General features: G+C 34.7%; 1 protein-coding gene and 2 long non-coding RNA genes across 13 annotated transcripts; 2 read left to right on the top strand and 1 right to left on the bottom strand.

Annotated features, from left to right (window-relative positions):
• The first annotated feature begins 13,271 nt into the window (after positions 1-13,271).
• LOC113289175 lies at positions 13,272-15,672 on the top strand. Of its 5 annotated transcripts, none has more exons than XR_003330894.1 (7): positions 13,272-13,428; positions 13,585-13,666; positions 14,138-14,313; positions 14,407-14,496; positions 14,583-14,764; positions 14,856-14,973; positions 15,080-15,672. It is a non-coding gene; the product is annotated as an uncharacterized LOC113289175 (long non-coding RNA). The 5 variants fall into 5 exon arrangements; XR_003330892.1 differs by having other exon boundaries at positions 13,872-14,313; XR_003330893.1 differs by having other exon boundaries at positions 13,585-14,313; positions 15,080-15,203; positions 15,286-15,672.
• Positions 15,673-16,893: 1,221 nt separating this feature from the next.
• LOC113286141 lies at positions 16,894-18,197 on the top strand. Its single transcript, XR_003329134.1, has 4 exons — positions 16,894-17,068; positions 17,145-17,351; positions 17,466-17,521; positions 17,817-18,197. It is a non-coding gene; the product is annotated as an uncharacterized LOC113286141 (long non-coding RNA).
• Positions 18,198-20,845: 2,648 nt separating this feature from the next.
• Positions 20,846-23,752, bottom strand: LOC113289174 (F-box protein At5g49610-like). 7 transcript variants are annotated; one of them, XR_003330887.1, is made up of 4 exons: positions 23,521-23,752; positions 23,136-23,314; positions 22,830-22,972; positions 20,846-22,173 (listed from the first exon to the last, which is right to left on the bottom strand). XR_003330887.1 is itself a non-coding variant. In XM_026538368.1 (3 exons), the coding sequence occupies exon 3, from the start codon at positions 22,141-22,143 to the stop codon at positions 21,418-21,420; it is 726 nt and encodes a 241-aa protein (XP_026394153.1). In that variant the 5' UTR covers positions 22,144-22,173; positions 22,830-22,910; positions 23,521-23,752; the 3' UTR covers positions 20,846-21,417. The 7 variants fall into 7 exon arrangements, 2 of the variants coding, with proteins under 2 accessions (XP_026394153.1, XP_026394154.1); XR_003330888.1 differs by having other exon boundaries at positions 23,136-23,213; XR_003330885.1 differs by having other exon boundaries at positions 22,830-23,314.
• Positions 23,753-26,392: the final 2,640 nt, after the last annotated feature.

The raw sequence follows: 26,392 nt of genomic DNA, 5'->3' as shown, positions 1-26,392 counted from the left end.
AAAGTGTGATTACCTGATAATAGGTTCGGACTTAACCAAACTCTATAGGATCACTATCAAGTAAAACGGAGTTAACGTTTGTGTATTTTACTTCTAATTATATTAAACAATTATAATTGCAGAAATAGAAAAGTAAAAGACACATCAATATTTTGTTAACGAGGAAACAAAAATGCAGAAAAACCCCGGGACCTAGTCCAGAATTGAATACTCTCAGAATTAAGCCGCTATATAAAATCTAAACCAACTTCGTATAGTTGAGACCAAGCAACTAAACCTAGTTCACTTAGTTTCTTCAGTATCCTTGCGCTTCCGACATTCAATAAGTGCACATACTGGAACAATTCCTTTGGATCGTATTCCAAACAGTAAAGGAACAAAAAATCTGTTTGGTAACAACTCTATTGATTCTTTCCATATAACGATATCTTAAGTCATATCCAAAGGCTCTTCCATTTAAACAAGTAAAATCCTTTGCCTGGTTAGATCAATCCAATCTATATTACCTAAGTAACAAGATTCGGATTTGTAACAATCAAAATAGAACTCAAAAGAACTATTAGGTGTTACCGTTCTCACGCAACTAATCAATCGAATAAATCTGATTATAGTTGGATCCTAGACGATCAAGGTTTGTGCTACCCAAATATATGAGTCTTCAAATCTTCTTTAATCTTCAATTAAACCTGCACAACACCACTTGAATCTCTTGTGATCAATCACGCATAAAAAGGAGTCTGTTAACAATGGATTATCACAATATGTCTTTAGATCTACAAACAGTTCTAAAGATCTCGTCGATACTTTGATCTAGTTTGAGTGAATCTTATATCAGAAGAGAAGATTCTCAAGAATAAACAAACTAGGTGCAATCGAAGTTCAACAACCGTTAGTCAATCAAATCAATCGAAAACTAATAAACTACAATTATCTAGTTTCCCACCAATGGTACTCGTAGAGATTCTTGATCCCACGGAAGTCTTTAAACGAGCGGTCGTAAGAGATTCTGCCTAATTAGGGTACTTTTCTCTCCGGATAGGCGGATCCACCAGAAACAACAAAAAGATGAAGTTTGTCTGGCTCTTAAGATAGTTTGCTAGAAATGAAAACTTAGGTATTTATGGACCATAGATGTTTGGATAACAAGGAATTTCCAAAACCAAAAGTATTCTCAAGATATGCAATAAATGCCCAAATAGGTTTTTATAATTCCTGAAAATGCTTTGTCCAATATTTTCTGAAATCTCTCAATAGAAAATCTCCAATTAGTAAATGCACATTACTAATTTTTATTCTCTAGAGATATGCATCTAATTGATGGTAATTAAAGCATATAAAAATAACAACCTTAATTAAAAGATTCTTAATTTATTTCGGCCCGGATCTCCTTGAGTAATTAAGGATAACATTGAATAATAAAAGAGAAGAGCTATTGTTCGTGTTCTTTCATATTTATAATCTTGGAATCGATTATACCACATTTCCAAACAAGTTTAGAATTGGTTCATCTGTATTCCAAGACAACTATGTGATTGATCACATATTCGGCGGCACCCTAAATTCTCTTTTCCTCCTCATCGGTATTTCTCTCTTCTCTCATTTCTCTTTTAGAACCTAATCTTCTCTGATCTTTATTTGTTTGATCTAATTAACTAACTCTACTGTTTTATTTATTGCAGGGATTATTAATTTGATTTGCTTAATCGATGAAAAGAATCAGGGTCGAGATGCTGTGATGAAGAATCGGTGAAGGAGATAAGTTTGATGGTTTTGGGTTCAATTTCTAAGAAGATTTGAAGCTCAGTTAGGGTTTGTTGAATCTTTCCGAGCTGAGATTTGTGTTGATTTCTACATGAAGTTGCAGATAAAAACTTACGGTTTGATATTGAAGCCTTGAATCAGATCGACTGTCATACTTTTCTTCTTCCATGCTCATCATTTTTCTCAATTCTCTTTGATTTTCAGATCATAGTGGCTTTTAGATCATGTTGTTATTAACACGAAGCATAATTATGAAACAGAAATTGGGGTTTGCCCATTTTCAATTTATTGATTTGCCTGTTTCGATTTTGCAGGCGAGGGTTTATTGAGGTTTCGCTTTTTACTTCAATCAAAATCACTGTATGATATCCGTTGATTCATTCTCTCTGTTCAGTCAAAACCCCTAATTTATATTAAATTTCAATTCTTGATGTGTTAGTTTTTTTTTTGTCTTTATCTTATTGTATCTGAATTGCAGTAATTTTATGAATTTTAGTTTACTGATTTTTCTAAGATAGTGTTTAGGTGATACTGTTGGTGATAAGGTTTTTGTTTTAGCCTAATTCCATTGATCTTCAAGTTTCAACTTTTCTTATAGTTTCCTAGAGAGTTATATTTCATGTTTCTGTTTTCTTACGGAATAGATAATATGTCTGCAAGTATAGCAGCTTGGCCATCTGCATTCTGCTAATAGCGTGCCAATTGAACTGCTATCACATATTTCTTTATAAGGTCAAATAAAGTAATCCCTGAATGCCAATTTTACTAAAAACTACAATAATAAATCACATTAGCATATTCGATATTATATGGTATGTAAACACTGTAGATTTCCTCATTACATCATCATAGGGTAGAATGTTAACACAGACAACGTCCAGGAACAAATGGCCTCTAAATGTTAGTTTGTGATAGATAGATGGGAGCTTTGTCATTATATATATAGCGTTTTATACTAATAGTTATAAACATATCTTCATCATGGCCTTTAAATGGATTTGAGTGTTTATTCACAACTTGGGCCAATAAACACTCTGTGTTGGGTTTTGTGGCCCAAATATCCATACCCATTTGGGCTTGATTCGAGAGCGTTATTTGTTGAACTTTCTAAACTAGAATATTACTTTATGGTGGCAAAAAAAATGTGAACTATCGCAAAGAAAGTTCCAGAATGGCGGCTATTCGTAGACTACTTAGTTATTAAGTCTTCTTTGATGGAAAGAAAAACAACAAGTATAAATAGCCATTAGAGAGGTGTAAAACCTATTCCTTTCCCCAGAAAGAAGTTGCTAGAACACCATCGTTAAGATTAGCAACTAGTATGTAGGGGTGAGAGAAATAAAGTTTCATTTTTTCTACATTTATCCGCTATCCTGGTTATTGATTAAGAGATATCATAATGGAATGAGGTAACAATATCTCCACCAGATAAGTTTCTTAACTTGCTCCATTAATTTACCAGAGTTTGTAATGATAAGTAGTGAATATTGAATGAGCTAGATCTTATAATTATGACGTATGTCTTGTTGTGTTGTTTTCATGATTAAAATTTTCCAAGATGTGGTATCAGAGCCATGGCTTGATCATTCATATTCATTCATTATGGAATAAGCTTAAGCTTGAGTTAATGGTAGCATGTTTTTGTTTTGAATATTATGAAAATATTCATAAACCTGTTGGTTACTATGATTATCAACTTACTGTTGTTTTTATCAAGGCTCTACTGATGCTTATGGATAGGTTTAGTTCATAATTGATTGAATCTTGCAGTTATATGTATATTAGAAAAAAATGTTATGTTTCTATTATGGAAGTATGAAGAGGCATCATAGATATAAGTATTATCTGTGTTCTACCATTAAAGATAGAAGTTGTTCCACCATTAAAAATAAAAGCTCTTGTGTGGTGTAAGTTTCTCAAAGAAAGTGATGATTCAGCATGTTAGTTCAGGTCCACTACTACGCCGACTAGGTGTGAAATTAGTTTGTCGGTTTTGATTTTTTTCATCTGAAACTTTGAATTAATAAACTTAGTCGGTGACTTGTCGACTACATAAGGGTGGTATATATATGCTTGAGACCACTCTATCTGTAGGAGCTTCCACGTCTTGTCTCTAGAAAATGAGAATTCCAAGTGGGTCCCTGTCATATAAGTAATGTTGGAATTTCAGCTCCATTAACCCTACAGTTAAGACCTAAACATTGTGGAAAACAACCTTATGCTGAAAACAGACCTTGAACCTAGTATTAGCATACTCAACAACACAAGAAACCAGCACCATACATAGCACTAAAGTACATACAATCCGTACTTAAAACAAGATGAGTATAAGGAAATAGAAACACTCAAGATACCTAACCTTTCATGACTTATTATCAACTTCTATTTCTTCACATTACTTCATGACGGATGAAAACAGATTTTCCTTTATAAAACTTATGAGGCTAGAAGTGAGTCCTAATCATGCTTGCCACATGTCGCTCCAACCTTTCCATCAAGAGTTGGAGGATACCTCATGGCTACATTGGACACCTCATATGACATGTCAAGTTAAAGGACATGTCATGCTTAGACTCAACCTTATCTAGCATTAACCTTAAGCTAGTCTTTAGTGCATGATTACTACCATAAACATGCCTTAATGCGGATTAAGACTAATCCGACTTAACATAGTATAAACAAGAATTAATTTAACCAAATGGATATTTGTTGCGCAAAACACATAAATGCTAACATCTCCCACTTGTTTAAGCAACAAAACTTTTTCTTAAAAACTTCATAAAAGATTTTCAATGCTAGCCGCACACTCGAGTCAAATAATACACTAGCATTCGACTATAGAGACTCACCCCTTGTACTCAAAAGGTGCAAGCCATTTCTACAATCAGAAAACTAGACGGACTATTCTTCTCAAGTAAAACATTTTATTTTTCAAACAGAAAAACATTTTATTTGCTTAGCTTTACGCCAAAGCCAAACTGAACCTTAAAGACTTTACTTGGCTTAACCTTATGCCAAAACTGAATTGCACTTGTAACTTTATTGGCTTATCTTAAAGCCATACAAGCAGCATACATATACTCTTACGCCACCCGCTTTTTTCTCCTAAATGATATCCCCATTGTATTTTTCGAATTAAGCACTATGATCGTATTCTAATGAGACCAAAAACTTTAGGACATTTAATGATATCGAATGAGAACTATGTATCCTACCAGAGACCCCTTTATGAGCATATAACACCTTACAAAAGTAAGAAAACGAATATAATGAGAAAGCCATAACATCATATTCCCATCTACTTTAACCCCACTATGCTTCATCTCAATCTAGAGACTACTTTATAAGCATATAAAACTAACAATAATGTAAGAATGATGACAAACAAGCTATAACCAAGCTACAAACATCACTCCCACTGAATTTCGGATTCAAACACATGGAATAAACTTGATCAAAATCTCAATCACAATTCCACTGAAATTCAGATTCACACAACACACAATATGCTTATTATCTCTTTATTTAGCTATGCAAACAAACCATATAGATAGCATACAAATAAGCAAGAAATATAACATCTTAAACTCAAAACGAGACTACGTATCATCGCAAATCACCTTTGGGCAGAAATACGACATACAATGAGTCTTAATAAGTTTGAGACAAATTCTCATATGAAAAGCTTTCACACATATGAGACTTGATTCACATCATATTTCATAAACACAAAACAACTTTGGGCAAGATTCGTGTTTATAATTTTTGAATGAATCAAACAAACCATTAAGGCATGTTTATACTATGTTAAGTTGGATTAGTATTAATCCGCATTAAGGCATGTTTATGGTAGTAATCATGCACTAAAGACTAGCTTAAGGTTAATGCTAGATAAGGTTGAGTCTAAGCATGGCATGTCCTTTAGCTTGACATGTCATATAAGGTGTCCAATGTAGCCATGAGGTGTCCTCCAACTCATGATGGAAATGTTGGAGTGACATGTGGCAAGCATGACTAGTCTAAGCATGCTAAACAAGTGGGAGATGTTAGCATTTATGCGTTTTGTGCAACAAATCTCCATTTGGTTAAACTAATTCTTGTTTATACTATGTTAAGTCGGATTAGTCTTAATCCGCATTAAGGCATGTTTATGGTAGTAATCATGCACTAAAGACTAGCTTAAGGTTAATGCTAGATAAGGTTGAGTCTAAGCATGACATGTCCTTTAGCTTGACATGTCATATGAGGTGTCCAATGTAGCCATGAGGTGTCCTCCAACTCATGATGGAAAGGTTGGAGTGACATGTGGCAAGCATGACTAGGACTCACTTCTAGCCTCATAAGTTTTATAAAGGAAAATCTGTTTTCATCCATCATGAAGTAATGTGAAGAAATAGAAGTTGATAATAAGTCATGAAAGGTTAGGTATCTTGAGTGTTTCTATTTCCTTGTATTCATCTTGTTTTAAGTATGAATCGTATGTACTTTAGTGCTATGTATGGTGCTGGTTTCTTGTGTTGTTGAGTATGCTAATACTAGGTTCAAGGTCTGTTTTCAGCATAAGGTTGTTTTCCACAATGTTTAGGTCTCCATTAACCCTACAATTAAGACCTAAACATTGTGGAAAACAACCTTATGCTGAAAACAGACCTTGAACCTAGTATTAGCATACTCAACAACACAAGAAACCAGCACCATACATAGCACTAAAGTACATACGATTCATACTTAAAACAAGATGAGTACAAGGAAATAGAAACACTCAAGATACCTAACCTTTCATGACTTATTATCAACTTCTATTCAACCTAGTTATAACAAATTCCAACATTCAACTTCTATTTCTATATACCCGAATGGTAACCGACTCTGTAATGGTTTTGAGTCAGACGTATTAATGTGTGTAGTCTTGGTCCCACGAGAATTTTGAGACTAACTATATTATAGGCTTAGTGAATACTGCGAGTGTCGTATGATGTTTGTACTCTATGTTTGATTATTTTTGGCGATTACTTGTTCATGTATAATGTATATGCTAGATTGGCATGCCATTGTAAAGATAAAATATGCCATGTATGTTCTATTATTTTTGACCCCTGGTGTATGTTTATGGAGTTCAGCCGTAAGAATGGATTACCAAAGTAACCATTCCGAAAGCGTTCGACTCGTGAATGATAAAATAAAAGGTCACTTGCTTTTAAGCTGTTACGGTATTTTAAAAAAAAAAAAATCAACATCATTAGATAAAATAATTAGCTCATATATTCTTATATGAAGGCGGTCTTGATACCCAAAGGTATCATACCGTACGAATATTTAAGAATATTATACATAGCAAACTGACATTTTGGGTCATATATAGGATAAACTTTATGTATAATTCCTCCCAAACGAAGAATTTTGATGAGAGTAGTTAATCCATTTTCGGTTCATATTACGAATGTGACCTTAATGGTATATGAAGTTTATCAGTTATATTGTGCTGCCAAAGTGGCCAATTGAAAGGGATAAACTCTTTTAAGAATAATGGTGACAAAGTCGCTTGCGTATCCTAATTACAGTATGGATGACTTGTCCAAAGACGTTATTAGTGAAAGTAATTAGGTGAAATATTCTATCTTAAGAGTGATTTGGTACCCAAGGGTGTAGATATTTATGTTATGGAGAATATATATGACAAGCTGACATTTATGTTGTCATTGTTTTGGTTGCTTTTGAATGTTCTGTATTAAGTTTGGCATATTAATAGCATGTTAATGTCCCTGGACCGCATCGAGTGTAACCTATAAGTTGGGTTGTTAAAATAGCCCTTGAAGGATGGTGAACTTAGTAAGAGATGTGGTTAACGACGATGTCAATTGCATATTCTAATTAGTTATGGTATTAGTAATATGTCCAAAGACATCACTATGTGAAGTAATTAGTGTATGTTATCCTCATGGCCTTGAAAAACCATGGATATGTCAAGACCTTTTAGTTTGAGGATGTATGGTTCATTGACAAATTAAACTAAATCGGGGAAATGGAATTGAATGTTCGTACGTCGGACTTTCGTCCCAAAGGACAAGTTTCGACGATATGATTTTTTTTGAAAATTTATGTTTTGTTTGTTTGATACTTATGCACTCAATTATTTTAGATGTTAATTGTTGGTCGCATCATGATATGTTATCTCTTTACTCTTGGTGATTAAAGAATTTCGTGCAGCTGATTAGTTTTAGTTAGCACGCTAAAGGTCACCTTCTATCATGAAATGTGATAAGAATGGGAGTATGTATAAGCATATTGAACGATGTTGTTGCAAATTAGCCGCATTGTTGGTGCAGTGGCAGAGTGATGTTTCCTTGTTATTTTGGACTAAAATAATTTTTTTTTTGTATTGGAAGCAAGATTTAAGAAACAAGGAAATGTATTTGCAAAATGTTGTGATTTTATGTTTTCTTGAGATTTTTTAATGACCATTAGGGAATTTCGGTATAACATATTTTATCATATTCATCAATAACTTTCACACTGTAGTTACATCTGTTTAATAGTTAGCTACGTAATAACATGGATGATAGTGTTTGTTACCGGAATTTGAAAGCCTACCAGATGAAAAGGTGAAAGTAGTAAGTTCGGATGAAATGATAAATATATGTTTAAGAATATATGACGAGCTAAACTTATAGCCGAATTCCTATAATTTTTGAATTGTGTGTAATGCACAATGCTAAAGGTGCATAATTGTTCATGTTAAGTGTAACCGTGCTATTGTGTTGGACATGTTTAAGACTTTCCCGTTATATCATGGGTGAAAACTTATATAGTTGTTGCAGGCATCATGAACTTAGTTTCCAGTAAGTTTCTTTCTCCTTGAGTGAGTGGAAACCTAGTTTAGGATGGTTAGATTATGCAACCGAAGCTAGAGCTTTCCATCTGCATGAAAGAATTAGATTAATAAGTATAATAATCCACAGGGTATGATAGCTAGTGTCTTGATTATATATAGTACAAGAACTGTTGAAACTGGAGATGCTTGATTAATGGTTAATCTAGTGGGAGTTGTGAACAGTGAAACGTAATTTCAATAATTGAATTATTATTCCCATGATGATTTTGTATGATGCAATTTTGAGGAACCACAATCAGTTGAGCTATACTCAAATTTCATAAAGAAAATAATTTTGATGTTTCTTCTGATAATATGGGATATCGTTAGGAATTGTTTGGATCCAACAAGTGTATGGTCTTGTATTACCGAATTTGGTGACCCATAATTGTTTAGGGCTTCATCAAACAAACATTGGAACAATTACGTCTAATGGAAACTTGAAGAATAAATGAACCGAAAAGGTTTATTTGAATGGAGAACTGATTTTAGCATGTCATCTTAAGTGATCAGTATATGGACTTATAAAGACCCATCTTAGTAGTGAGCTTCAGATTTGATAAATTCTTTCTCAATTAAGTTATAAATCTGAGCATCAGTGGGAGTAAGTACATATATACTGATTTGTATGTTGATGAAACGCTAGTACTAGTCCCGTTGGAAATCTTGGTGTTTTAACAATGAAAACCCTCTATAAAGAACTTTTGAATGGATGAGATGAACTTGTCATTAGTGCAAGAAAACGCATCTCAGTAAAGAAAAGTTCTTGGACTTATGATCTGGACAGTTTCTTTACTAGTGTTGAAATTACACAAAAGAGTAACGAATGTCAGTTCTATATAATATATATCCAGAAATCTCAAGAAAAATCAAGGAATTTATGATTTCGCTTCCGCTTATGAGAATTTCATGCGTAATTAATAGAGTTTTATGATACGTATTCTTGGTTGTTGCCAAAAGTAACTCAAGAATATAACTTATTGTAGAACATTAAAGTAAGTGTATGTACCTTCATATAATTGATTCTTTGAAGGATGACAAATTGTTCAAACTCATCTTTAAAGCTCATGATTCATAGAGTCATAATGGGATATGACTTTGTGCTAATGTGGAGTTGTAACTAAATGAAGCATAAATGAATTTTAACTGCTTCATTTACTTTGGAGTCTGAATCTGTGATATTTGATAACATCACAATTTAAGGTTGTGCAACTTTATCTCAAGACTTGGATAATGTCGACATTATAACCAAGTAGTTGAGTACTTATTGTGCACAACAATCTCTTCTCTTAAGTAATAAATGGTGAAACCTTATACGCGTATAAGCGTATGAAGATATAGTTTCCTATTGTACAGAAAGAGAATCGGAAATAACGTGTTGATGTGGAATATACAGGTATAGAACTTGTGAATGCACATCCATTAATAAGAACTAGGGTTGCCACCTGATGCCTTAAAGGAACGGTTGCATCGTAACGTGTTGGTACCTTATGATAGTTAGTATGGATGAATTTAAGTTTCCACACCAATCTTTGATATCCCATGAAAAGTGTTGTTTCTGCATTTCCTGGTAATTCCATTTGTGCGCACAATTGTAGATGGAATGAATAGCGCAGTAATATTTTGGTAATTCAAATTATGTTATTAAGGCACTCATGTGTTTGGCCTTATCAACAGAAAGAACTTATGTTTTCATTGTTTCGTAATGTATTCATGTCGTAGTACATGGAAGGGAGTATGTTGCTTAATGATGTATGACCGCCATGGCTTGCATTAATATATTGCTAAACAATGATATTAATGTTAATGATAATTGATTAAGCTCTCATTTAAGGCTACGCACATAATTGTTTCTTATCAAATCCTTGATGTATATATTTATTTGTATGGATTATATGGGCCAAGTGGGAGAATATTGGATTTTGTGGCCCAAATATCCATACCCATTTGGGTTTGATCCGAGAGCGTTATTTGTTGAACTTTCTGAACCAGAATATTACTTTATGGCGGGAAAACAAATGTTAACTGTCGCAAAGAAAGTTCTAGAATGGCGGTTATTCGTAGACTACTTAGTTATTAAGTCTTATTTGATGGAAAGAAAAACAACAAGTATAAATAGCCATTAGAGAGGTGTAAAACCTATTCCTTGACCCAGAAAGAAGTTGCTAGAACACCATCATTAAGATTAGCAACTAGTATGTAGGGGTGAGAGGAATAAAGTTTCATCTTTTCTACATTTATCCGCTGGCCTGGTTGTTGATTAAGAGATATCAGAATGGAATGAGGTAACAATATCTCCACCAGATAAGTTTCTTAACTTGCTCCATTAATTCAGTAGAGTTTGTAATGATAAGTAGTGAATATTGAATGAGCTAGATCTTATAATCATGATCGTATGTTTCATTATGTTGTTTTCATGATTAAAATTTTCCAACACTTTGAACATGGTCCACTATAATAGGCTCTTTAGTTCCAATACTTGATTTCTTATTTCAATTTCCACTTTGGTTTACTGGTGAATTTTGATACCTAGATACTTATTACTAACAAACCTATTGTCTGTAAGTAGAATTACTTTTTATATTATTTGTGGATTTTACTATGTAGAGTCTTCAAGTTTTGGGAAAATGTATCTAGTGATGTCTAAAGAAATTTTGTTAAATAGGACGCATGAGGATCCTGTTTTGTTTCAGCAAGCCCGGTGAATGTCCAGTACTCCTTAGATGATCCAAGCACGAGTGACGGAAGTAATGTGTCAGTAGGTGACCTAGATATGGTGGAATTGAGTACAAATGATCAAGAGATGGCCACGAGTGAGTGTACTATACCTTTTGTATAAAAAAATTCTTAGATTTTTTGGTATGCATTACTTAGATAATTGGCCAATAAGGGTTAGATGACTTAGTATTCGGGATCTTAGTTGGTATGAGTTCAGGTTGTGCTTTTCTTCTTGGTTAATTGTGGACAAATCCTTTATCTGATAAGAGTTTAAATTTTCCCATTTTTTCCCTCAGCTACATTCAAGTAAAAAAAATCGTAAGAACAATCTTTACTCTATTTACAACATATCCTGCAAGCTTGCAATGTAGTAACACGAGTGCCTGAAAGCCATAATATTGTGCCCTCTTTGCTGTATGTGGTACTTTTTCACCCTTTCACATTTATTTTTTTTGGATTATTTCTTTTGTTGTTCCATTGTCGTCCACGTGTACATTATACTGGATTCTATTGGGTTCCTCGATGAACTACACCAGTATTTGGATGCAGCTGAAATTGATGGAGTGAAATTTGATGTGCAGTGCATTTTTGATGGATTCATCAATCTTATGTTGAGGCATGAGGGTATTAAACAGTTAAAATCTGGTGCATACAAATTTTTCTTTATATTACGATTTGTCGTGCTAAGCTAATTTTGTATTTTTTGTTCATCTCCTTCCTTCTCAGTAAAAATAACTATGTATTTCGTTGGACTTTTTACTTATAATTTTTCTCTAGGTTATGACCTGCAACTTCCCGTAGAATGGCCTTGGCCAGAATTAAACCAAGTCGGCTGAGTTAGCCATGACTCGGACCCTGACTCAGTCAACTCAGATATGACTCGATAAGTAGTCTCGGCTTGACTTTCTGGGTTGACCCGTTGACCAACCCAGATTTTGAAGCATCCAAAGATTAAAAAAAAAAATTTGAGGCGTGGAAAGCTCGGGCGTTGTGTTTGAAGGGAACTTAGTTCACAGATTTTTTTTCCCTTTTTTTGAAGCAACTCGGTTCAAAAAATTGAGCATGTCATGTTTGTACTTCTTCTTAATGGCTTCAAGTACCGAGATGAAGTTTGTGGATTCCGAATCTAAATCCTTTTTAGAGATGCAAACTTCTCAAAAATTCTCATTGAACTCGGTGTGTAGCACGGGTTATATACCAATTTTCACTATTGTAACCGCTATGAGAAGTTAAATATGCCTAGTGCGTAGCAGGGTACAAACCAAATCAAAAATCCTAAGCGACGAGGTGAGGCGAAGCTGAACCACACCAAATCAAAAATGCACGACGGGACGAGGCGAAGCTGAGCCAAGCATGCATTGGGACGTGGCGACGCGAAGCCGAGCCAAGTATGCATTGGGACGCGGCGAGGCGATGCCAAGCCACACCAAATTAAAAGCTCTAAGCATGCATTGGGACAGGGCGAGGCGAAACCGAGCCACACCAAATCAAAAATGCACTACGGGGCGAGGCGAAGCCACGTCACACCAATCTAAAAATATGATAGATGGTTTTCGGGTCCGCCCGGTAAATAGCATGTCACAAAATCTAGTATAATTCAATGGTATAAACAAGATATTTATTCGATAAAATGAGCCAAACCAAGTCAACAAAGATCTAAAAAAGGAAATTAGATGTGTATGTTTTAGTAGAAGTCCTCGCAGGCTAAAACTTAAAATGGACACATACATAATATCGACTTAGGACCATAACCTATGAACGAGACAACCCGGCCTTCAATAGATACGCCTCTTATCATGCCCATAGACATAGTGGCCCCAAAATCTAAATCTATACGGCCTGGGGTTGCATACATCAATTTTCTTGCTGGTCTCCAGCGTATTTATAACGTAATTTTTTTTATCAACTCCGCCAAAACCCTCACCCTTACTCTCTTCACTCCAAGAGTTTCTGTTCTTTGTTTCTCAGGATTCTCCCCTTCCCCAAAACACTTAACCTCCAATTTTCATCAAATCCCCACCATCTTTACAGTGATTGTGCAAAATTAGGGTTCAAGAAAGGTTCTTATTGTAATCAGTGTAAGGTTCATGCTTCTATCTCGTTAAATTTAGCTGTATTCTTTAATTAATTGCAAGAAATGGATTCATGTTTCAATATTTTTCTAGGGTTTCTTCCTAATTGTGTAGCGGCGTGTTTTGTATTGGTATGCTAATTGAGGTTTTTTATACAAACAGGGTTTGCTTTGTGGTTCTGCTCACATTTTCTTCAAGAAAGACGTCTCCTTCTTCTCTTTTTTTTCTTACCTAATTTGTGAAAGTAAGTTTCTTCTTTATCTATTGTGTTCTTTGGTTCGCTTATTGTCCTATGCTAGAATTGTAATGTTTTCCTACACTTTCTTGAATAATTGGTAAATGTTTGTGTTATATTATGATATGACTACTTGTTTATTCCTAGTTTATGATGTTTTATCCATCAATTGCTAATTTCAAATAGTAATGGCTCTCTGTACAATTAACCTTAGGAATTGATGATGAAGAAAAACAAAACATTCATCAAATTTCTATTTTGGACACATAACATGTAGAGGACTAGTCATCAAAATGCCTAGACTATAAAGTGCAAATACATGGTAGTAAGCTGTACAAGAAACCTGCTGGAGCATTTACCAATTCGAATTACGGTGCTTTGTGTTGTCAGAGTGGGTTTTCTCCTTGGATATACACTAGATGAGTGGTAAGATAATAACTTTTGATTTGCTTTTTTATCTGCTACTATAAAAATATGGAGACCTGGAGAATTTTGGTGATGGGTGACAAAGGAACAGGCAAGAGTACGATGCTTGAAGCCTGAAATGGTCAACCTGATGCTAATAATACTGCATACACTATCGATTTCACGACCAGTGAAAATCGAAATCTTAGATTCACATGCTACGAAACAGACAACAACATTAAAGACACTTGGTGAGTATCCTCGGTAGATTCCTTTTAGTAAAATGATGATGTGTTCTTCTTTCTGACATCAATGTATTCATATCTTAGTACTTTTTTGAACAGTGGATATGATGGGTTTATTGTTGTTTTCGATCGAACTAAACTGTCATCCTACAAGTACGCCCAAAATATTTGCCGCCAGCTTGCAGCTAGGTAATACTTGCTCACTTTGATTCTATATTTGGTTTTCTAAGTTGGATTTAATATATTTAAATGTTATTATTCTATTACAAATCCAGGCTGGTAGGATATAAACCAGTTGTTTTGGTGGCCAATAAAATCGATCGCTTTCAAGAGAGCAGGAAGGCATATGAAATCACTGCGGATCAAGAATTCAGCCACCCATTGTGTTATATATATCAGCAAAGAATAATACTAATGTTGAGAAGCCGTTTCTTTCTCTTGCAAGATTGCTAACTAAGTAAGTCTTTATTTAATCGTTAAATCACTATGTAACCTTATGATCCTATGATTGCAATAACGTTATTTGCTTAAATTTCGTCTCTACTTAGTGTACCTAGGTTAATTTTTCTACATGACATGCCCACTGCTGGTGAGGTTCCTGGTGGAAACATTGAAGACCCACCCATTCATGTTGATATTCCTAGTGCCCCATCGTTGTCGACTGTGGTAAGCTATATAAAAGTGCTAACTGTATTTACTACTATCATCTGAATTCTAATTTTTTGACTTTTTTATTTAAAACTAACAGCTCATGTTTGGTTCATCTGCATAGGATCAAGTCCCTGCACAACCATCTGAACAGGTTCAGACCACCTTGAAAGTTCCTGGTGATACTCCTGATGCCCCATCACCATCGACTGTCCGGCGCTTGATAAGCTATATAAAAGCTCTAACTGGTTTTTACTATTACTATTTGATCCACCTCTTTGGCCTTTTGTTTAAAATTAATCACTCTTTTTTTTTGTTTCACCTGCATAGGATCGAGCCCCTGCAGTTTCATCCCGACAGTCTCGAAAAAGCACCTTGAGGATCAATGGCGTGGATTGTGCCTCTGTATCAGAAATTTTAGAAGATCAGCGCTCAAAGTGCTGTTACTGTTAGGAGATTTTACTCAACTGTGCAGGAGTGTGATGATAGCTGTAGGGAAAAATGAATGTTAGGATGGTATTCTAACTTTTGGGACCTCTTTAACTTTTGAATTTTCAGAAAATTTGTTGAATGTTTCTCGTCCTGAAATTAAATTCACGAGGGAGAAATTGTCCTACTGGGAGAAATTACTGCTTCTCACCAGGGTTTTTGTAAAAATACTTTTGAATGTAAATGTGTTCTGGCATACCTTTCTCTAATTTAAGGTTTTTTCTTTTCTTTTTGGTTTGCATTTATAAATGTGAGTTGGGATTTTTAGGCTCACAAAATTTTGTAACGGAAAACTACTTTTTTTCTTTGAACAAAAGTAGCTATTCTGTATTATATAAAAATAGAGTTTTTTCGATGGTTGATCTGAGCTTCTGGTTAATTCTGGCCAAACTATTTTAAATTTCAGCCAATAGAATTTCGAGAAAATCTTTTGGTCCCACGAAATTTTATTTGGCCAATCATATTCTATAAATTATTTACCTAAAACTATAAAATTTAAACAATCTAAAAAAATTACCAAACAAACATAAAAAAAAATATAACACTACCAAAAAAAATAGAATTTTTTTTTTGTTAAAATTAACTATGAAGTATTCATCGTGATTTCATCATAAAATTAAATCGATCATAAAAATTTAAAAACAAATGTCCAAAGTCCAGTATCCAATTACACTTCTTATAACTTATAATAACATTCACCTATTTACAATTCCAGACTACCGATAATTAAAACCCCTAATTTAAAATTGCAATTACCCGTCCAAATGATATGAAATTATCGAATTATTGATCAAATTTATATCAACAATAAAAACAAGAATACCTGATCTGTGAATGGTCGTCGTTAGATAAGGGGATCTTCTTTCTCTGGGGCTTATAAAAGGCTTTGTTTATCCTGTACAATTATAGAGAACACAAAATCATTAAGAGGAAATCATGTTGATGGTGTTAGAACATAATAATCAAGCAAATAAGCAAAAAAAAAATAGTAACAAGATTGCGGAGAAAAAAATGATTCATGCCATTTTTTCTGAATATTATCATTGCATAAAAATAACAAAAAAAGAAATTCTTAATAATTTCGACCCATAAAATATTAAAAGAAAATTAAAGAAATTTTTATTTTCGGAAGCGTAGAAGTTATTTTGGAAAAATAACTCAACAAATAAATGTAGCAATTCGAAATATAGTGGACATCCAAAAATATAATACATTGTTTTATATTTTTGCATGTAAAAATGGCAAAAAATATTGGATGCATGATCTTTACGGTAAAATATCTTTGGTAAAAAGTTAAAGGCAGACCCGTGATTTTCGTAATCTAAACTTGCCAAAAATAACACAACAGGTAAATGCAGCAGGCCGTAAAAATAAAAATCCTATACTATATTTTAGACATTTATTATTTTTTATTTAAAAAAATCTTTTTATTGTGGATAATATTTCTCTTTATATAAAGAATCGAGCATAAGCAAATCCTATCATTTAACGCCGCTTCTCTCTTCTAATGGTGTTTCGTCTTTTCTTTTTTTCCTGATTTTGTTATCTGATCTCGGTATGTTGTTGTTTTGTAGGTATCCTTAAACGTTGATCGGTATTGTAAATGTTTAATGTCATTTGAATGGTAGATCTCCTCACTTCAAATGTTTTTTGGCTTTCCTTTTCCCTTTTGTTAACCGATAGATAATGATTTCATGCAGAGTTCAAGGAAGGAGATAAATTTTTATACAAAGTTTGTTTTGTAGATAAGATGGATGGCGACTTTAAAGTCCATAAGAAAAATCTTTTGGTGCACCACTGTAAGCGAAGTACGTGATCGTTATGAAATCATTTTTTTAAATGTTGCTACCGCAATTTTTGGTCGGGATGGAATCGTTTTTATTTTCTAGCTTCGATTAAAAAAGAAGGTAATATCAACATCATAATTTTTATTCTTCGTTTTTTTTTGTATAACACGTACAACTTACGGGTTTAACAAGGATTTAGAAAAGATCTTGATTCGCTTATCCTGGAAAATTTAGGACAAGGAAGTCAATTTCTTTAAATGAAGATCATCAGTCCATCGAGGAGGGAGAAAGTAAGTAATTAATAGTCCATTTTCTTTTTTTTTCTAACTATATGAGTTAATTATTGGTCAAAAACTTGAACAAATAAATTTTTTCTCTCTAACTATTTGTATTTATGTCGGAGTATATTTGTCCCTATATTTTCCCTGTAATGATATACTGGAAAAGGTAAGTGTCGAATGTTATACGGGAAAGCTACCCCACTTGATGTTTTTTTGTTAATTAACATTTTTACTTTGAGTTAGGGTCCTAAATTAATTGTTCACTTTACATATGACTGACAAAGATAAGGATTTCAATTTTCAGATATATGGCAACTTCTGATTTGTTGAATGAGTTGTCTAAAGACGGATATAAAGCGGATCATGATCCAGAGTTGAAGATTTCGATGACTGTTCAATAGAGAAATAAAAGGAAATCCCTCGAAAAGTTTGCATCCTTCCATAGTTTTGTTAGTGTTTTTGTTCAATTTTCACTTAGTCACAGAACAATACAAAATCCGACCATAATTAACGAAGGCAGCTTGAACAGTCAAACAAAAGCTAAAAGACATTTTTTCGATTGTATTCCTATACTTTTGCATGATTTGTGTTCATCTAATTCAAGTTTAATCTCAATGACAAAGTCGATTATGTATTTTTTATGTAAATGAAGTGTTATATATCATACGAAAGTAGCTTTTGTTGAGAAATCATCAAGCACATTCTTCTCAATTTAAGAAATAAGTTTTTCTCTGCATTTCAAAGCAAAAAATACCAAGCTTAAATACCTATCCAATACTTGATGTCTTCTAGATTTGTTTTTGTTTTTTATGGCTTACTGTTTGTTGAACCACGGGTATGGAAGAAAATCAGTTTTTGAGAATTCTTTTAAGTACCATTAACGGAGGAGCTCAGGCAGTAATTACTACCAGACATTTCTATCCACTGAGAATGAGTTTCTCAATGCAGTAATCGTAGCCTCATAGGGAGATTTGGTAAGAAATAGATTCAAAAAACAGTACGTCGCTCATGCTGCTATTCTCTCTCTTCAAGATGACAAGATCAATGAAATAAATTAACGCATCGCGGCCCTGTTTCCAGGAGAAGGACGTGAATACCTGAGCAGGGATTATGTATCTTTTACTGCTAATAATTACACTGAAGCAGTGCAGTTGTATCATAAAGAATTTCTAAATAAGATTGAAAATGCTTACATGCCGCCTCATGAATTAAAATTAAAAATTGGACTGCCAATTATTCTCTTGAGTGGACTAACTAGGGACCAAGACATTGCTGCGGGCACAAGGTTGATTATAACAGAGCTACTAGAACATGAAATTGTTGCAGAAGTGTTAACATGAGCTGCAGTCGGGGAACAAGTGGTGATATGAAAAAGTGTGATGAAATCAAGGGACACCGTACCACTAACTAGATGTCAGTTTTCAGTGAAAATTGCCTTTGCAATGCACACTGACAGATGCAAGGCACAAAGCTTACACAGTGTTGGGTTTTACTTGGAGGATGACAATCCGTCATACATTGGCTTTTCAAATATAGCTAAGGAACCATCAAAACAAAAATCACTATCATCAGAAATAATGATTTACCAGATGGATACACCAAAACCATTGTCCATCAACACAATCCTGAAAATTTCGGGTCTATAGACCATATAGTTCTCCAAGCAGTGGCCTATGATGGGAATCATGAATATAGGAAGGTTAGAATGATTTGGGTCCTTAATTAGAGTTTTGCTTTATGTTTAATTAGGAAAATGAGTTTTGCTTTTATTTTTCTTAGAAATAGATTTGTTTAGAAATCACAAACAATTCCAACTTTGGTATAGTTTCCCTTTTAGTAAATGTCATATTTAGCCTTCTTTTATTCATTTTTTTTTCTTACACACTTAGACGCATCGCAATTGCCAAACAATAACGCATCTCAGACGAACCTGCATTTCCCTGTTTTTTCAAGGACACACTTGCCTGCTTCTTTGACGAACCTGCATTTCCCTCATGTGCCTTCACAAACACATTCCTCCTGAGATTTGCTTCTCTATCTATATCTGCATCGTATACACAAAACTGAGCAAATGTTGGACTTATAGTAGGAAAAAGAGATGAAGGCTACAAAGAAAGAAAAAAATTACACCATGTTATCCTCTATATATATAAACCAAATGTAAGTGATATTTAACCCAAAAAAATTCACATGTTGAAACTAGAAAATCTTCGTAGTATAAACAGGTACGAGTATCACTACCTACACGCAGTAATCAAAAACAACAACAAAAAATGGCAGAAAACAACAGATTCACAAAAGAAAGAACACAGAAGACTTGCAGAACAATATGAAAAGGAAAAGTATACTTATCTCTACCTTGAAGAACTTCACAACCAGAAAAAAAGAAGAAGAAGAGACATACAAAGACGACAAAGAAACCATAGGCGAAAGGATGTGAATCTTCGATTTGATAAGAATGATATGGTTTTATTCAACCAATCAAAACAAGTTTAATAATCGGGAATACAGCCAAGGAGCCATCAAAACCATAGACGACAAAGAATGTTTTCGATCAATTCTTTGTTGGTTGATGAATCACCAATATTAAAATTTTATTATTATCAATAATTTTGGCCCCTTTTTTGTTCATTTTATTTTCTTGCGCACTTATTGGGATTACTATGGTTTTGTGATATATAATCTCTATATAAAAAGAGCATTCAATATTCCACAAGCAATAAACAGACCCGTGCATCGCACTGGTGACAAACTACTTTTATTAAGAGATTAGTTGTCTAGGGTACAAGGTCCCAATGGAGTCATTCATTACAATTACATTAAGGAAATTAGGGCATGTGTGATCCCAGATATTTGTGGACAAGTTGGTGTTGTTGTTTCCCGTTTGTGACTGTTTCAGTGCTGCGTAGTTTGCCAATCCATCTACCGCCTGGTTTGATTCCCTATATGCGTGTGCAATTACGTACTGTTGAATTTGGCGAAGGTGGTACTGAATTTCTTGCAGCAGTGTTTGAACTATCCAAGGGCCCTGTGAGTAGTGTTGATTAATCATTGTCACCAGTCCGTGGAATCTGATTCAAAAGCTATGTGCTTCCATTCTTTACTTGGTTTGTCTTCAAATACTTTACTTTTCCATCTCCATTGAAGAGCACTGTACTGAGACTGTTACAAGTTGTGTGAGAGAGTCGAACTAACAGTGAAATGATAGTTGGCTGTTAGAGTTTGTCATGGGGAGGCACATAGTAGAAAGATTTTTCCGTGTTCCTGTAACAAAGGCTCAGCAGCTTACATCATTTTCACGTCAAAATGTGCAGGTAAAAGTGAACATAGAGATTTAACAAGAGCTTGCTAAGTTTGGTTAAATTCACTGAATACGCATTCAACAACAAACTTCATAAAATAACATATATTTGCAAATGAGGATCATAAACATATTGCAAGAGAAATCACCAAGGAGACTAGAACTAAAGGTAACAAAATTGGGGTTGAAATGGGTAAGGTGATAAGCTTGACGTATCCGCTGTCCTAGGCAACTTTGTTCTAGTGCAAGTATTCTTGTCGCAATTAAACGCAACAAGCTCATACCTACTCTTCATCATGACGGTGTCGTTCGACCACATATGATGTGCATAAAGATTTTCCACGTTTTGATGAAGTGATCTCGTATCGTTCCTATACTTCCTTTTCCATGTTGGTTTCTCGGTGGAATAGTTTTCTAATACCCAAAGTTCCATCCATTCATTTGTATGGAAGATAACCCCAAGCTTACCATCACAACTTACAACAACTACATTTGATCTTGGAATGGTTTTCATCTCCGGTGAAATCTCAAAAGTTGTCCATTTCTCTTGATCAGTGTTAAATACGAATACTTTAAATACGTATAATTCATCGTAGTTGGTTAATCAATGTAATCCCCCGTTAACCCAAATACCGTCTTCTCCAATTAAGTAAGTGTAATCACGCTTAAATTGAACAAACAGCAGTGTCTTCCAAGCCCACCTCTCAGAGTTGAACAACTGACAGTGATATCCCAATCCAGTTTTTGACTGCGATAAACGTAGTATCTTGTAATGTAGTATTGAGCACGAGGATAGCTTCACTGCAATTCCAATTCCGAAGCTCTTTAATGTAGTTTTAGGGTTTGGTATCTTTCTCCATTCACGACTCGCCGGTTTACACATGTAGAAAGATGGGATTGGGGTACTACTGGAGTTAGTGAAACAACAAAGTAATGAACCATGAAGTGATGAACCCGCAATTGTAATACTTTTTCCCGTTGGCAGGAAATCAAGAGAAGGAGATTGCACTTCTTGTGCAGAATTGTAGAGCTCCTCATGATCATTGTTGCTTCGAACAAAGATGACAGAGTTCCGGCCTGTAGATGAGATAACTTCAAAAAAATGACCGGATGCAATTATTCTCTGAGAATGGGTTTGTTGAAACTTGGAATCACAGATTATGAGTTTTTGCCAGTCTTTGCAAACCCATTGAGATTGACATAGAAGCGTACTGAATGATGCTCTGATTAATATCTCGTAAATTGCATCAGATGACAACTTTCGCACCTCTGGTGCAACTACCTCATTTTCTTCATCTTCTACTTTAGTAAAACCCTTCTTCAACTCCATTAATCTTGAACTAGGATGTTGGCGGCCGCTCTACGTAGAATAACAAAAACCAGAGAATAATCACTAAGAAAATAAGTTCCATAAATCAAATAACTCAATGTTGGGTCTCTGCAATACCAGGCCTTCCTTTTATATAGGTTTCAATAATTCATAATAGTACTAGGAAACAACTAAATTATGGAAGCTATTAGAACCAGGAAAAGAAAATCAAACAAAGTGGAAATCTATTAGAACATGGAAAAGGAAATCCTAAAAACAAAAAAAAAATAGAAAGCTGTTTGATTGTGTCGGTCAACTATTTTTCCTGCACCATTTGGAATTTGCTTAGAAGATTTGAAAGAAAAAAAAACAGCTTTTAGTTCCATCTAATCTGGCCAAGCTCTAACTTTATATTTCGAAGCAACTTTTTGATTTTTCCAAAAAAAAAAAATGAAAATTTTCAAATTGAGTGCCAAACACAAATTCCATGTTGACTAGGATATTTTCAACAAATATTTACAAAATATCAATAAAACAGCTTTATTTCAAGCCTCTAATTAGGAAAGCCTTATTACCCGCTTTCTGGTTCTGATTAAAACTTCCTAACAGGACTTTAACCTTGCTCAGATACTGTTGGATGAATCAGAAAATTATTCGTGATTCAACAACATTGCCCCTTGGTGATTGTAGACATGTGAAAGTATTACCTGGGACTGAAACCTTGCCCTTGATCTTGTAAATTGCTGGCCAGATGCAGGTGTTGTTGGTTCTCAGTGGTCGACTAGAAACTGAATATAGTAAACATTAACCATAGGTGAGTCTTGATTGACAGTAGTTCATGGCTGTACATCTGAACCACAATGAGAAGAGCGAAGATATAAGTCACATAACACAAAAGTAGAATGATTTGACACAATCAAAACACACTTTGAACTACATGTCTAACTGCAAATGTGTGTAAGGGCAGCAAAAATCAATTAGACAAACAATAACTAAGTTGAGTTGTGTCTAACTGGTAGCTTTTGGGCACTCATCTGAAGCGAAGGCCGATTGAATGAATAGATAACCCCGAGATCATCCAAAAGCAATCTCTGATACGACACCACAGACACATCATGTAAAACCATAGATATTGAATCAAATTCTACCTCTCAGCAGATCAATCGGTTTCTTGTTCGTCGTCAAATTACCTCTATTTTATCAGAAAATCACCATCAAATTCTATCATCATGGAGCTAAGCAAAGCTCAATTTCTATTAATTACAATCAAATACGGAGTGAACAGTTCTAATTCTTCCAAAATCTAATTTTCCAGATTTTATATTTTGATAAATCGATCACCCAAGGATTATCATAGAGTTTACTTAATGAACAACAACGAAAAAAGTATCAACTTACTGATTTGTAGCATCACCAATTTGAAGAAAATGGATAGACATTCACTAATTATTCAAAATAGAGAGTAATCCGGTGAAAGAAGAATGGATTCTACATATATTATCCATAGATCCGACCCACATCCGAAATTTCTCCCATCCTACAGTAAGAAGTGAATGTTAGATTCTGGTAGATCAGAAGAGAGAGTTTCAGTTAAGAAGAAGAGCTTGAGATAAAAAAGGCAGTTCGAAGTTCAAAGTTTCGAACATCAAAAAAGAAGAAGCAGAATTGTGTTTTTTCACGTGCGGCGCATGAACACAAGTTGTCAAATTACGGTAATTACCCCCGTGTTGTATTACCTTCCTACGGGAAGGAAAAAAGAAGGTGATTGTTACGTACAATATACTAATCAGTATATGTTTCCTAGTACTAATAGCGCCAGGCCGCCAGCGTCTTTGGTTGGGCTGCCGCTGAATGGAACACTGTTGTGAACTCTGACGAGAACAAATGTATTGTTTTCCAAATCGGACGGTCTTGAATTGGACTTTTTACGTGATCAACCGTTTATGTTCCTTTCAAAGTGCTTCAAACTGTAAAATATAAATGTCGGCCGAGAATGCATCCCTTTTTATGCCTCATCCAATGTCCTTAAATCTCCCCGTTCAATGGACTTCAACGGGTCAAAGATTAACCTTTTTTTCATTTCCATTACGGTACGCGAGTTATAACCCAAAAGGCGTCACTATCCATCCACAAATTTTCATGTACATCACGGTCCGTGAGTTATAACCCCAAGGGTGTCACTATCCATCCACAAAAAACCCATCAAAACAAAAGTAACAAAAAAACCCAAAAAACAAAACAAAAATAACACAAAAAACCCAAAAAATTTGATGAAACCAATTTTGGTTTCATCATAAAATTTGATGAAACAGCATAGAATTTGATGAAACCAATTTTGAAATTTGAAGTTTTTGTATCAATTTTTAAAAACTTAGAGTTTTTGTATCAATTTTGTTTAAGATAGAGTTTTAATGGATCCCAACATTTGAACGGAGTTTTTGTACCACAAGTTTGGTCATCTTGAATTTTTATGACTAGTTCTGTTTACATTACGAACCAAAATCACCATTAAAAGGAATTAACTACCTAATTATTCCTCATTTATTGGTAATCAGTCCATATGGCTTCTGAAACACTCCATCGTTTGAGTAATATAAACTTTTCCATGTGTAATCATTCATTCTCACTCGAAGTGTACATCAATCAGCTACACAAAAAGAATTATTGGTATTGTAAGTTCATAATAATTTCAATAATTGCTTAATCTTGCAGCTGCCCTTCCTACACCATTAATAGGGCACTACTAACAAAGCAATATTCAATCCATACACGACACGTGTGTGAATCCTAGTGGTTACAAATAACAAAAGATAAAGATGGTTGAAGGCACTCAAGGATCAGATAAGTACAACCATTCTACTAAGTAACCACATGACATTGCCTACTCCTCCAGATTGTCCTTGTCCTCAAGGACAAAAGCTGGAAAATGAGTTGTGATGTTGGGTAAATCCTCCCAAGTTGTTTCCTATGCTGTTGCGTTGGACCAATGAATCAGGACTTGTGGAATAGGATGCTCACCCTTGGTAACAGATTTATAAGCCAGAGCTGAAATATGAGTGAAAATAATTTGACCTTCAAGATCCACCAATGGTAGAGTTGGGGAGGGCACATGAGCTGACCCAATCTTCTGTTTGAGCTGAGACACATGAAAAACAGGGTGTAATCTAGCCTTTGGAGGGAGCTGCAGAGTGTAGGATAATGGACCAACTTTGTCAATAATAGGGAAAGGACCATAATACTTTGCTGAGAGTTTAAAAAAAAATCTGAGAGATATAGAGGCTTGCCTGTAAGGTTGTAACTTGAGGTAGACTAAATCACCCACTTGAAAAGATCTCTCAGTTATCTTTTGGTCAGCAAAAAACTTCATTCTGACTTGAGAAACTGACAAGGAGTCCTTGAGAATGTCTAGCATGGAAGTTATTTGTTGAAGATAGTCCTCAACTGCAGCTACAGAACTAGTTATAGTGGTTGGAAAATCCAAATGAGGAGCATCATAACCATAGAGAGCCTTAAAAGGAGAGATCTTGATACTGGTATGGTAGATAGTATTGTACCACCATTCTGCAAGTGCCATCCATTGGAACCATTTCTTGGGTTGAAAACCTGTCATGCATCTGAGGTAATTCTCCACACAGGCATTGGTCCTCTTTGTTTGACCATCTGTTTGGGGGTGATAGGCAGTACTTAGTTTGAGAGTAGTACCTAAATGGTGAAAGAGGTCTTGCCAGAAATTACTGGTGAATATCTTGTCTCTGTCAGAGATGATGGAAGCAGGCAATCCATGCAGTCTGAAGATGTTATGGAGGAATGCTTTAGCCACTGAGACTGCAGTGTAAGGATGTTCGATACCAATGAATGGCTGTATTTGGTGAGTCTAACCACTACTAGGATAACATCCTTGTGTTTACTATGGGGAAGACCTTCAATGAAATCCATTGAGATATGCTGCCAAGCTTGATCAGGAATTGGCAGTGGTTGTAATAGACTAGCAGGGAGAGTGTGCTCATGATTATTTCTTTGACATACATCACAAGATGTGACCATGGAGATAATATCTTGTTGCATTTTAGGCCAAAAAAATGTAACTTGGCTCTGTTATAGGTGGCTTGGATACCAAAATGGCCCCCAATGGCTGATGAGTGTAAGGAAGATAAAATAGAAGATTTAACATTGCTGCCAGTACCCATGTATGATCTTGACTTGTACCTGAGTACCTCCTCAGTGTAGGTGTAGTTAGGCATGACAGAGGCTGAGAGCAGCAGCTGAGAAA

The sequence above is a fragment of the Papaver somniferum genome, chromosome 6 (assembly GCF_003573695.1).
Source record: "Papaver somniferum cultivar HN1 chromosome 6, ASM357369v1, whole genome shotgun sequence".
In the NCBI taxonomy this organism is placed as follows: Eukaryota; Viridiplantae; Streptophyta; class Magnoliopsida; order Ranunculales; family Papaveraceae; genus Papaver; species Papaver somniferum.
This window is presented reverse-complemented; position numbering and strand designations above follow the sequence as displayed.

Coding starts and splice junctions, on each gene's coding strand:
- LOC113289174 (XM_026538368.1), bottom strand. CDS start 22,143: ATGGAGTTGAAGAAGGGTTTTACTAAAGTAGAAGATGAAGAAAATGAG.